This window comes from Geotrypetes seraphini, chromosome 8 (genome assembly GCF_902459505.1).
Source record: "Geotrypetes seraphini chromosome 8, aGeoSer1.1, whole genome shotgun sequence".
In the NCBI taxonomy this organism is placed as follows: Eukaryota; Metazoa; Chordata; class Amphibia; order Gymnophiona; family Dermophiidae; genus Geotrypetes; species Geotrypetes seraphini.
Window position 1 is genome coordinate 165,855,114 of NC_047091.1, and position 12,910 is coordinate 165,868,023.

General features: G+C 43.3%; 1 protein-coding gene across 4 annotated transcripts in view; it reads left to right on the forward strand.

Annotated features, from left to right (window-relative positions):
- Nucleotides 1-2,980, forward strand: part of MYO1H (myosin IH) — a 122,664-nt gene extending 119,684 nt beyond the window's left edge. For all 4 annotated transcript variants that reach the window (XM_033955594.1, XM_033955595.1, XM_033955597.1 and 1 more), the window contains 2 exons: nucleotides 19-115; nucleotides 2,006-2,980. In XM_033955594.1, the coding sequence (XP_033811485.1) occupies nucleotides 19-115; nucleotides 2,006-2,029 (121 nt within the window). In that variant the 3' untranslated portion in view covers nucleotides 2,030-2,980. The remainder of the gene's footprint in view (nucleotides 1-18; nucleotides 116-2,005) is intronic.
- The last annotated feature ends 9,930 nt before the right edge of the window (nucleotides 2,981-12,910 follow it).

Consider the following 12,910-nt stretch of genomic DNA (forward strand, 5'->3'; position numbering starts at 1 on the left):
GTATGGATTTATTTACAGCCTTCAGTTTCAATTCAAGGGAAGAGAAGGAACGATCGTGTTCAGCAGTGGGCAGGAGCCACAGGTCTTTAAATCAAAAAATGGACATCTGGCTGTGGTGAGTTTGTGTAATGAACTGTCCTGATGGGTGTCAGGTCAAAGGCGCGCCCAGACAATTGAGCGCAGCGCGGAGGTGCGTGCTGCTCAAAATTACTGTTTTTAGGGCTCTGACAGGGGGGGGCATAGGGGGGGAACCCCCCACTTTACTTAATAGACATCGTGCCGCGTTGTGGGGGGTTTGGGGGGTTGTAACCCCCCACATTTTACTGAAAACTTCACTTTTTCCGTTTTCAACTTTGGAAAAAGGTCAAAGTCTGGTGAAGTCATGTCTGGACTGTAGGGAGCATGAGGTAACACCTCCCAGCCGTATTCACATAGTTTTTCAATGACAAGTGGAGAGCTCCATCTTCCCCACGACCAAAAAAATTTCAACAAGCTCAATCAAAAGTCAAATAAATGATGATTTTTGCTTATGATCATAAAGGCATCATCACAGACAAAGTTCCATGTCACAGCAATGTATTAACATGATTTTTTGCAAAAAAAATACACAGAAAAATGCACGAAACCCGACTTCAGTTGCTCTTGGCTGGGCCACTCATTCTTCACGACAACGTTCACCCGCACATAGGGAATGTCGTCATTGAAAAACTACACAAATACGTCTGGAAGTCCAGACATAAGTCCACCAGACTTCAACCTTTTTCCAAAGTTAAAACAACCTATGCGTGGACACAGTTTTGTATTTTTGGAAGAGCTTTCTTCCGCCGGTATCCGAGCCATTTGGCAAATGAACAAAAACAGTGTCTTGGATGGAATAATTGAAGCTTCCCGGACGTTGGGACTCTGTCATTGCAAAGCAGGGAGACTATATTGAAAGATTGCAAAGAAATACTTGAAAAAAAAAAAATAAAACATAATTTTTTTTAAAACAGTGTGTATTATTTATGAAATGACCCTAGTAGTTAGTATGAGTGTTGTGCTGGATAATTTCTGATTGTTAAATGAAATATAATATTAGATGAAAGGAATCTTAAGAAATCATTACATCAAAGTTATGCCACACTCATGTCGCCCCTGTGGAAAAAGTAACTGCCCCTAAACTTAATTGGTTGCACTACCGTTAGCAATAATTGCAATCCCAAACTTCCTGCTATTGAGAAATCTTAGCCCACTTTTCTATTAAAACAGTTGTGTTTACTAGGGTTCCCTTTGTCTAATATTACATTTTGTTTAAAGATCAGAAACCATTTAATGTGAAATATAATTAATCATAGGGGAAATTATTAACATAAGTTTATTAAGACAGGCAAAATGTTAGATAATGACCACAGCAACTTAGACTAGAGCAAGAAAATTATTCCTTGGCAAATTAATTTTAGATCTGGTTTTTATAACTTAAATATTCTCGCATTCTGAGGTTGGTAGGTGTTGTAGCATCAGGACGGTTCATAGACAACGGCGCGAAAGAAAGGCGCACCTGGACAATTGAGCGCAGCGCGGAGGCGCGCGCCGCTCAAAATTACTGTTTTTAGGGGCTCCAACGGGGTTTTTTTTTGGGGGGACATTGTTTTGCATCTCTGGAAGAGCTTTCTTCCGCCGGTACCTGAGTCTTTCGGCAACTGAACCACAACGGTGTCTTGGATGAAATAATGAAGCTTCCCGGATGTTGGGACTTGGTCATTGCAAAGCAGGGAGACTATATTGAAGGATTTTAAAGAAATACTTGGAAAAAAAACCCCCAAAAACCATGTAAATTAAAAAAATTAGTGTGCATTATTTATGAAATCAAGGGGAGGGGAAAATTTTTCATATGGTTGTATTTATGCACACACTATAATGCTGATATTTCTCAGATTCTGTGGCATCTGAGAATGTTCCATGAACATACAAACTGAGAGAAAAAAAAAATCATTCAAACTTTTTTTTTTTTTGTAATTGATTGCAGGTATCGGCCAGCATAAAGTCCTGACAAGGAGCAGCACATCCTGGCTTCTCATTCTGTGCGCCAAGAACTCGCCATCACTCAGCCTGTGTGTTTTATTCAGGATAAAGGGGTTTTACTCCACACATAACATCAGATAGTGGAGGACACACCCACATATGTAAGAGCCTTAGGGCAACGTATCCGCCATCTCTTGGGACAAGTGATGGCCGACTCGAAGGACCTGCTAGTAATCTTTCCAGCTATGAACGATATCCTACAAGGAACTGGATTTGATATAGCTTTTTAAAGATGATTGTCTGGAAAACCGTCATAAAAAAAAAAGAAGATATTTTATGTAAATACTTATAAATGAAGGTTAGATCTTACTTTTTCTTTCCAGTTTTGCCTTTATTTTGTAGGGCAGTTCATGATAAATTATAACTGGGTGGTGGTGATAATTTTTGTTCAAAGCCATGTTGAACCCAGTGTACAAGAGTGAGAGCTAACAGTGTTGAGCCTTTTCCAATTGAAACTGGTCAAATTACTTTATTTCCATGGATAGCCTCCAACACCTAATCAATTCTAGAATATTTGTTTTCAAATATGTACTTGAAGAACAAGGTGGCAGATAAATGATGCACATTCTGTATGAGTTTATTTCGCCAACTGCAACGTAGTCATGGAAACTGGAGACTAGCAAGCTAGGATGCAGTTTTGCTTTAGCCACCCAAACATCCTCCCCTCCCCTGCCCCAACTTTTCTGGAAATTTGTAACATGATCAGATTCTGTATCCATGGAAAAGGTCACTTAATTCTGGTTTACAGCACTTAAATCTCTCCTTGGAAAGCTTATAACTTATTATTCATGTGCAAAGCCAAAAAGAAAAAAAAGTTCACGGTCATTTTTGAATGAATTTCTGTTTTCAGGCATTTTTGAATTTCTTTCACTTATGTACCCTTGTGTGTGCTTAAACTTTAAACACATAAATAATTGTACATGTATTAATTTGTTTGAGTGCAGTTTTTGGGTGTCCCATGTGTGCCGCCCCGATCTCCTGATGAGCATAAGCAGCATATCGCTGTCTTTTATCATTCATTTTTAAACGGTGCCGATTTTGTGCAAGGAACACCTGCTGGACCCTCTCTCCGAGTAACACGTGCCCAAGCATTCCAAAGTGGTCCCAGTGCAAAAAAGGTCTTCGATTGTTGCCATAAGCTTGATAAGTTGAGACAGTGGCAGAGACTTAAGCATAAGAAAACAAACAGAAATTCAATGCTCACAAAAACACGAACGTTAAAAACAGAGAGAGTGGAACCAATCAATGTTCAGGGTAAAAAAAAAATAAAATAAAATACAAAAAATTGTAAAATGTTGCCCAAGTGTCACAAAGAAACCATACTATAGAGCAGTGATTCCCAACCCTGTCCTGGAGGAACACCAGGCCAATCGGGTTTTCAGGCTAGCCCTAATGAATATGCATGAGAGAGATTTGCATATGATGGAAGTGATAGGCATGCAAATTTGCTTCATGCATATTCATTAGGGCTAGCCTGAAAACCCAATTGGCCAGGTGTTCCTCCAGGACAGGGTTGGGAACCACTGCTATAGAGGTTCATAAAACCATATGTACAATGTAGTCTACTTCAATCGAGAGATCTAACATGGTCTGAGTTTTGGCTTTTGAAATGACTTTCTCAGGGGGTCCAATGCAGTGTGTTAACAAATGACTTGGTGATAAGAAATACGATGTGCGGCATGGAGCCGTTGCATCTGCACTGGCAAATATCCATATGATTATTTATTATTAGCACTCTGCGTTGAACCCCTGAGGAAAGCATTTCAAAAGCTGAGCAAACAGTTGAGATGTCCAAAGATACAGATGTGCTTAAATGTTTCAAAATAGAGAATGACACATCCCCGCAAGTTCTTTTCCTGTCCCTACCCCATTCCTGCACAAGCCTCAAACACTCTAAAATCCTAAGTAGCAACATTCTAGAGCTCAGATTGTGATGTCATGTTCTGTAAACAAGTGGAAGAGTAACCTAATGGCTAGTAAACCAGCTCATTGTGACTCTGGGCAAGTAATTTAACCCACCATTAGTACCTATAACTAATATAATAAAACGCTAAGCGTGCATGCGCACTCTACCACCGTGTTGCCTGATCTGTAGTTCCGTGGTCGGCAGAGTGCGCATGCGCGCATACAAGAGTCCCTCACTCCGTCTAACATAGCGGTCTCGGCAGCGACTCCCACCTCCCGTCCTCAGTTCGTCAAACTGGCCAGCTGCGCTGGACTCCCTGCTCTCCACCTCTCAAGCTGTGGTGTCGGCTCCTCTTACAAGCCTGCACCAGCTTCAAAGAAGGCTTCCAACGCTGGTGGGGATTGTGAGATGAGCTGCCGCCGGCACTTTTAAACTTAAAAAAAAAAACTACGGCCGCAGCAGGCCAGCCCGTGGGAAGGGAAGGGAGGGGGGCAAAAAGAACAGGACTCCAGCTACTGGAACGCAGGCTACACCGCGGGAAGGGAAGGGGGAAAGGCTGAACGGAGCAGGCCAGATCGTTAAGAGAAGGGAAGGGCCGAACAGAGCAGGACAGCTGGCGGTAAGAGAAGGGAATGGGGGTGGGGAAAATGCTGCTACTGCTTCACAGGAACCTGGAGAGGAAGGGAAATACCGCTACTGCTTCTGCAAAGGAAAGTGTGTGGGGGAAGGGGGGAAGAAAAGGGAATGGGGAGGTGAGGGAAAATGCTGCTACTACTTCATAGGGACCTGGAGGGGAAGGGAAATACCGCTGCTGCTTCTGCAAAGGAATGTGTGTGGGGGGGGGAAGGAGGGAAAAGCTGTTGCTGCTGCACAGGGAAATGGGGTGAACATGCTGCTGCATAGGGAAAAGGAGGGAAATGATGACAGACAGACAAAGGAGGCCAGGGAGAGAGACAGACAGAAATACAGACAGACAAAGGAGGCCAGGGAGAGAGACAGACAGAAATAAAGTCAGACAGGGGACCACAGAGACAGACAGAAAGAAAGACAGACAGAAAAAGGGTGCCAGGGAGAGAGAGAGAAAAATAGCAGGAGGGAGAGAGACAGAAAGAAAGGAAGAAAGAGACAGGAGCAGGGAGAGAGACATAAATAAACAAAGACAGACAGGCATATATTTTAGCACCCGTTAATTTAACGGGCTTAAACACTAGTATATTATATAAAACCGCTTTGACTGTAGCCATGAGAAATGCAACAGGAGGCATATTTTTTTTAAAATTAACTTTATTTTACATAAATATATGAAAAAGTACATTTACATAATCTATAATCCAACTGAAGCTTTTTTGTATATAATGAAAATTTCAGACTGTACAAAAATACAAGCAAGGGCCACACACAATGGTGACAGCACAGCATATGCTGGGATGCCTATCCTGAATCTAACATCACTGAAAAATCTTAACACAAGCCTGGGAGTTCACCTTTCATACTATTAAACCAAAATATATATTGCTACATTATGTGTGCAGAACAGTATCAGATAACATTTGCATACCAAATACAAAAACTAATAGTGGTATTGCAAGACCCTGAAATGGGAATGCTTTGTAACACTGAAGCTCCTACATGGTATTTTACTCACATAATCTGTAAAGCTGTGTGGGGTGGGGATGGGGGCTCTTCCTTAATATTTGCATTTCCCAGGGGCTAGAAGGCAGACAGCTCCCTCTTAATATATTGGCTAGGACAGAAATGTATAAACTGGACAGAAAGTGGAGTAAATTCACTGTCTTGTTCTGACCCCAGCCGTGATATGGGCCGCCAACAAGAGAAGACAAAACTTGAAAATATTTCATGAGTAGAGCTATGGTTATTTACACAACAGCTTCAGAAAACCATTCTAAAACCTTAGCATGTCTTTACTGGGAATAACCTACCTGGTTAAGACTAATTCACCAACTCAGCAGATGAGGCTTGAAAAAGTCTTAATTATGTAAGCACTAAAACCAAACATTTGCTACAGGCACCTAAATTTAAATTATCAGAAAACTGGAAGTCCTGGGCCAAGGTTAGTTTTGGGTATAGGACAGGCTCATGTGTACTAGTCATGCCAGCAGGCCAAAGCATAAAGCAACTGAATTGAATCTGAATAGGGAGGAGATTCGGAGGCCATATTCTTCTCCCTGCCTCTCTTCCCCTCTCTGGCTCACCTCCTTCCCCTGAAAGGGTTTACATAAGTGGATGTCTAAATAACAGAAGAACTCTGTAGTGTTTGCTCAGAGCAATTAAGCCACACTCTGCTCATCCCCTAAGGCACAGGTGTCAAAGTCGGTCCTCGAGGGCCGGAATCCAGTCGGGTTTTCAGGATTTACCCAATGAATATGCATGAGATCTATGTGCATGCACTGCTTTCAATGCATATTCATTGGGGAAATCCTGAAAACCCGACTGGATTATGGCCCTCGAGGAGGGACTTTGACACCCCTGCCCTAAGGAATAACATCCAGGGCCGGCTCAAGGGACTGTGGCAACTTGAGCCATTTTTTTGCATCGGCACCCTCCACCTCTATCTCAAGTCTCACCTCCCCCTCACAATGCTGGTGATAAAGGGCATCAAAATCCCGAATCTTCTTCCCTGCTCGCAGAGCAGAAGGAGAAGAGAGGGAGGAATTTTGGTGCCCTTAATCACCAGGGCCCTGGGCCAGAGCCTCACCTGCTCCATAGATTGAACAGGCCCTGAACACGGACTTAGTCAAGGCAATTTATATGGACATTAATTCCAGAGGGTCGGAAGGACTATTTAATGCTAACATGCCAGCACAAAAATTCACAGGGGGAAGGAAACTGCTGCTTATTTTATTTCAAGAATGTCAGTAACCCCATCAACAAAATCTGTTGCTAGAGTAACCCTAATTACACAAAATAAATTTGTGGAATCATAGGTCTTGATCTCAACTATCTTCAAAATTATATGGTAAGGTCTTAGCCATCATGGGAGGAGTCTGATGCCCTTAAGAAGTTATGGGTGTGCAGTGCAGATATCGGTCTAACACCACTAACGGGAAATTAATATCACATGGTTACCAATTACACCCTTTCTGCGGAGGACTCCTAAACAGTCTGATGAATTTATTTCTTTTTACTGAATAGAAAGCTTAAAGTTTCTACAAATGGCCATGCTAAAAAAAAAAAAAAAAAAAAGAGTTGAAAGCCCTCCTTGCCTGAGAGCCGTTCTACATCAGTCTCAGTTTAGGCATTAATAAGCCATAGCTGCAGTTGAATCCTGGCACGTACAAGGCAAAGTCATTTTCTGATTGGGATTGTCAGTGTTACTACCCTGTTTGTGTACTTATGAACTGAGTAAGCACATTTTCTGCAAAATTGTTTGAAATTATATAGCAACTTGAGTCTTAGTAAACGTGAAATACGGTGGCTATAACCATACTTTGCACACAGAAAACTACATTTCTGTTTGGCCAACTTAAATGCAAAACTGTTGTTCAATATCCCTGCAGCCTAATCGACTGTAGACCTGTTTCTGAGAATCTGCACTAGGCAAACAAGAGTCAAAAGGGAACCCTAGGAGAGAGCATTTCAAACAAATTCACCTTTGCACACAATCTAATGTACAAAGTCTCCGAAAGGATATGGATCTCTTCTTTGAAAGCATACCTCCCCCCCCCCCCCACACACCACCAATCCTGCTCTTATTGAAAAAGCATAAGTGCAAATATAGTTTAAATATGTTTAAAGGCACTCTTAAATACAACTGTCAGAGAGCATATTAGGACAGTATGATCTTAGCCTTCTGTATCGGTCTTCAAGCAGAAGCTTGTCAGACAAGTCTGGGGTTCCTCCAGCCATATTCTCAGCAAAAATTAGTGACATTAACTAAGGGGTCCCTTTAAGATACAGCAGAAAATTGCTTTCGAGTGACCTTGTGTAAGTTCTTCCCAAGGGCTGGAGAAAAAAACAACCTCAGGCAAGATCATGCTAAAGGCCCCTTTTTGCTGCTGTTGCATTTTTTGTATTAATGGCCATGCACTAATATTGTATGTCACCTATGTCCCCCAATATTTGGAACGCTTTACACTAATTCCAGTATTATCAACATGTTCCAAACACACACTAATGATGTTCTAATATTTTTATATTAACGAATAAGGCCTCAGGCACACCTCCTCCACTTTCGATAATAGTTTATATCCGGTGGGAATATGGGTGTATTGTTGTCCTCATTGGTCTACATTCTTTTATCATATTTTGTATTTATTTATAATAATTTTTTAACATTATTGTACTTTTTTAGAAGTTTTTATGACATTATTAATTAAATCTTGTGATGAATTTCATACTTGATTTAAATTCATCATGCTCTCACGCTATTGGGATTAACTGATCCGACATGTTTCGCAAAAGATTTGCTTTATCATGGATCCCCCAGAGCCGTTGTATGTCCTCCACCTTACTCAAACTTATTGGCATAAAAACTTTTTAAAAAGTACAATAATGCTAAAAAATTATTATAAATAAATACAAAATATGATAAAAGAATGTAGGCCAATGGGGACAACGATACACCAATATTCCCACCGGATATAAACTATTATCGAAGGTGGAGGAGGTGTGCTTGAAGCCTTATTCGTTAATATAAAAATATTAGAACATCATTAGTGTGTGTTTGGAAGATGTTGATAACACTGGTATGAGTGTAAAGCATTCCAAGTGTTGGGGGACATAGGTGACATACATTCCAGGTTGAACCCCCAACTACAAATAGCACAGTTACTTACCGTAACAGGTGTTATCCAGGGACAGCAGGCAGCTATTCTTGACTGATGGGTGACGGCACCGACGGAGCCCCGGTACGGACAATTTTAGAGTGATCTCACTCTAAGAACTTTAGAAAGTTCTAGCTCGGCCGCACCGCGCACGCGCGAGTGCCTTCCCGCCCGACAGAGGCGCGCGGTCCCTCAGTTAGTATAAGCCAGCTAAGAAGCCAACCCGGGGAGGTGGGTGGGACGCAAGAATATCTGCCTGCTGTCCCTGGATAACACCTGTTACGGTAAGTAACTGTGCTTTATCCCAGGACAAGCAGGCAGCTATTCTTGACTGATGGGTGACCTCCAAGCTAACAAAAAGAGGGATGGAGGGAAGGTTGGCCATTAGGAAAACAAATTTTGTAAAACAGATTGGCCGAAGTGACCATCCCTTCTGGAGAATGCATCCAGACAATAATGAGATGTAAAAGTGTGAACTGAGGACCAAGTAGCAGCCTTGCATATTTCCTCAATAGGAGTGGAACGGAGGAAAGCTACAGATGCTGCCATTGCTCTGACTTTATGGGCTGTGACAGAACCTTCCAGTGTCAGTCCGGTCTGAGCATAACAGAATGAAATGCACGCTGCAAGCCAATTCGACAACGTACGTTTAGAAACAGGACGTCCCAATTTGTTCGGATCAAAGGACAGAAAAAGTTGGGGAACTGATCTGTGGGGTTTCGTACGCTCCAGATAGTAAGCAAGAGCCCTTTTACAATCCAAAGTATGCAGAGCTTGTTCCCCAGAATGAGAATGAGGTTTTGGAAAGAAAACAGGTAGAACAATGGATTGGTTGAGATGAAATTCAGAAACAACCTTGGGGAGAAACTTTGGATGTGTACGCAGAACCACCTTGTCATGGTGAAAAACCGTAAAAGGTGGATCTGCAACCAGAGCATGAAGCTCACTGACCCTCCTGGCAGAGGTAAGAGCAATAAGGAAAAGTACCTTCCAAGTGAGAAATTTGAAAGGAGAGGTAGCTAAAGGTTCGAATGGAGGCTTCATTAAAGCGGAAAGAACCACATTGAGATCCCAGATAACCGGAGGGGCTTTAAGAGGTGGTTTCACATTGAAAAGCCCACGCATGAACCTGGATACCAGGGGATGAGCTGAAAGAAGTTTTCCATGGACTGGCTCATGAAAAGCTGCAATGGCACTGAGGTGGACTCTGATGGAAGAGGACTTCAGGCCAGAGTCAGACAAAGAAATAAGATAATCTAACAACGTCTCCACTGCCAGGGAAGTGGGATCAAGATGATGAAGAAGACACCAGGAAGAAAATCTCGTCCACTTTTGATGGTAACATTGTAGAGTGGCTGGTTTCCTGGAGGCATCCAGAATGGAACGAACGGGCTGAGACAAAAGAGTATCAGTTGAGTTCAGCCCGAGAGATACCAAGCCGTCAGGTGTAGAGACTGGAGGTTGGGATGCAGAAGGGTTCCCTGCTGTTGCGTAAGCAGAGAAGGAAACAGAGGAAGAAGAAAAGGTTCCCTGGAACTGAGTTGAAGTAGAAGGGAGAACCAATGTTGCCTGGGCCACCTCGGAGCAATCAGAATCATGGTGGCTCGTTCCCTCTTGAGCTTGAACAAGGTTCTCAACATGAGAGGCAGAGGAGGGAAGGCGTACAGGAATAGATTCGACCAGTCGAGGAGAAAAGCATCTGCTGTTAGACGGTGCGGAGAGTAAAGTCTGGAGCAGAATAGGGGCAGCTGATGATTGTGAGGAGCTGCAAAGAGGTCTATCTGAGGAGTGCCCCATTGATTGAAGATAGACTGCAGAGTTACGGGATCGAGTGTCCACTCGTGAGGTTGGAGAATTCTGCTGAGTTTGTCCGCTAAAGAATTCTGAGCCCCTTGAATGTATATAGCTTTCAGGAAGAGATGATGATCTATGGCCCAAGTCCAGATCTTCTGGGCTTCCTGGCATAAAAGGCGAGAGCCTGTCCCACCCTGTTTGTTGATGTAGTACATCGCAACCTGATTGTCTGTGCACAACAGAAGGACCTGAGGAAAGAGAAGATGTTGGAAGGCCTTGAGGGCGTAAAACATCGCTCTGAGTTCCAGGAAATTGATTTGATGCTTCCTTTCCTGGGCTGACCAAAGACCTTGAGTCTGGAACTCGTTCAAGTGAGCTCCCCATGCATACAGAGAGGCGTCGGTGGTGATGACTAGTTGATGAGGAGGCTGATGGAACAGGAGACCTCTGGATAGATTTGAGGATACCAACCACCATTGAAGAGACTGACGAAGAGATGATGTCACAGATATGTGTCGTGAGCAAGGATCCGACGCTTGGGACCACTGGGTAGCAAGGGTCCATTGAGGAGTGCGCAGGTGAAGACGGGCGTGAGGTGTGACATGAACTGTGGATGCCATATGCCCCAAGAGTACCATCATTTGTCTTGCTGAGATGGACGGCAGTGGAAGCACCTGCTGACATAGAGACTGAAGAGTCTGGAGACGATTGGATGGTAGGAAAGCTCTCATTAGGAGTGTATCCAGGATCGCTCCAATGAATTGAAGTCTCTGAGTGGGAATGATATGAGATTTGGGTAGATTGATCTCGAATCCCAGAAGTTGTAGAAACTGGATGGTTTGGTTGGTGGCCAGAAGAACTGCCTGAGCGGATGTGGCTTTGATTAACCAATCGTCCAGGTAAGGAAATACATGAAGGTGGTGAGAGCGTAGAAATGCCGCTACCACAATGAGACATTTGGTGAATACCCTTGGAGATGAGGCAAGACCGAAGGGCAGTACCTTGTACTGGTAATGACAATGATTGATCATGAATCGGAGATATGGTCTTGAGGTTACATTGATCGGTATGTGAGTGTAGGCCTCTTTGAGATCGAGGGAGCATAGCCAGTCGTTTTGATGTAGAAGAGGATAAAGGATGGCTAAAGAAAGCATCTTGAATTTTTCTTTTACTAGATGAATGTTGAGATCGCGAAGATCCAGGATGGGTCTGAGATCTCCTGTTTTTTTGGGGACTAGAAAGTAACGGGAGTAGAATCCCTGCCCCTTTTGATGTAGAGGAACTTCCTCTATAGTGTTCAGAAGGAGGAGGGATTGGACCTCCTGAATAAGGAGGGCCGATTGAGGACTGTTCAAAGCAGACTCTTTTGGCAGGTTTTGAGGTGGAAGAGTCTGAAAGTTGAGAGAGTAGCCGTGGCGGATGATGTTGAGGACCCATTGGTCCGACGTGATTACTTCCCACCGGCTGAGGAACAGAGAAAGTCGACCTCCTATAGGCTGAGGCAGGAGAGCAGGAATAGGGATACTGGCTATACTGTGGAGAATGAAGTCAAAAGGGCTGTGACTTCTGCTGAGGAGGTTGTTTTACAGCTTGTTGCTGCTGCTGTTGTCTGGGAGGCTGACGTTGTTGTTGCCTCTGACGCCTAGGTTGCTGAGCAGTGGTAGTTAATGGACGAGCTGTGAAGCGGCGTTGATAGGCCGATTGCTGCCTATATGGTCTTGGCGGAGGAGGCTTCTTTTTATTTTTAAGCAGGGTATCCCAGCGCGTCTCATGAGCAGAGAGCTTTTGTGTGGTTGAGTCCATGGAATCCCCAAAGAGCTCATCCCCTAGGCATGGGGCGTTGGCTAACCGATCTTGATGGTTAACATCAAGCTCGGATACCCGAAGCCAGGCCAAACGACGCATAGCTACTGACATTGCTGTCGCTCTGGATGTAAGTTCAAAGGTGTCATATATAGATCTAACCATAAACTTACGCAATTGGAGAAGAGACGACAAGCATGTGTGAAAAGCGGGATGCTTTCGTGAAGGGAGATATTTTTCGAAAGAAGCCATGGTGGTAAGGAGATGCTTTAAATAAAAAGAAAAATGAAAAGCATAATTACTAGCCCTATTTGCCAACATAGCATTTTGGTAGAGCCTCTTACCAAATTTATCCATGGCCCTTCCTTCTCTGCCAGGAGGGACAGATGCATATACACTGGCTCCTGAAGTCTTTTTAAGGGTGGATTCGACAAATAAGGATTCATGTGGAAGTTGAGGTTTGTCGAACCCAGGAATGGGAATTACCTTATATAGAGAATCCAGTTTACGTGGGGCCCCTGGGACAGTTAAAGGAGTCTCTAAATTCTTATAGAAAGTTTCC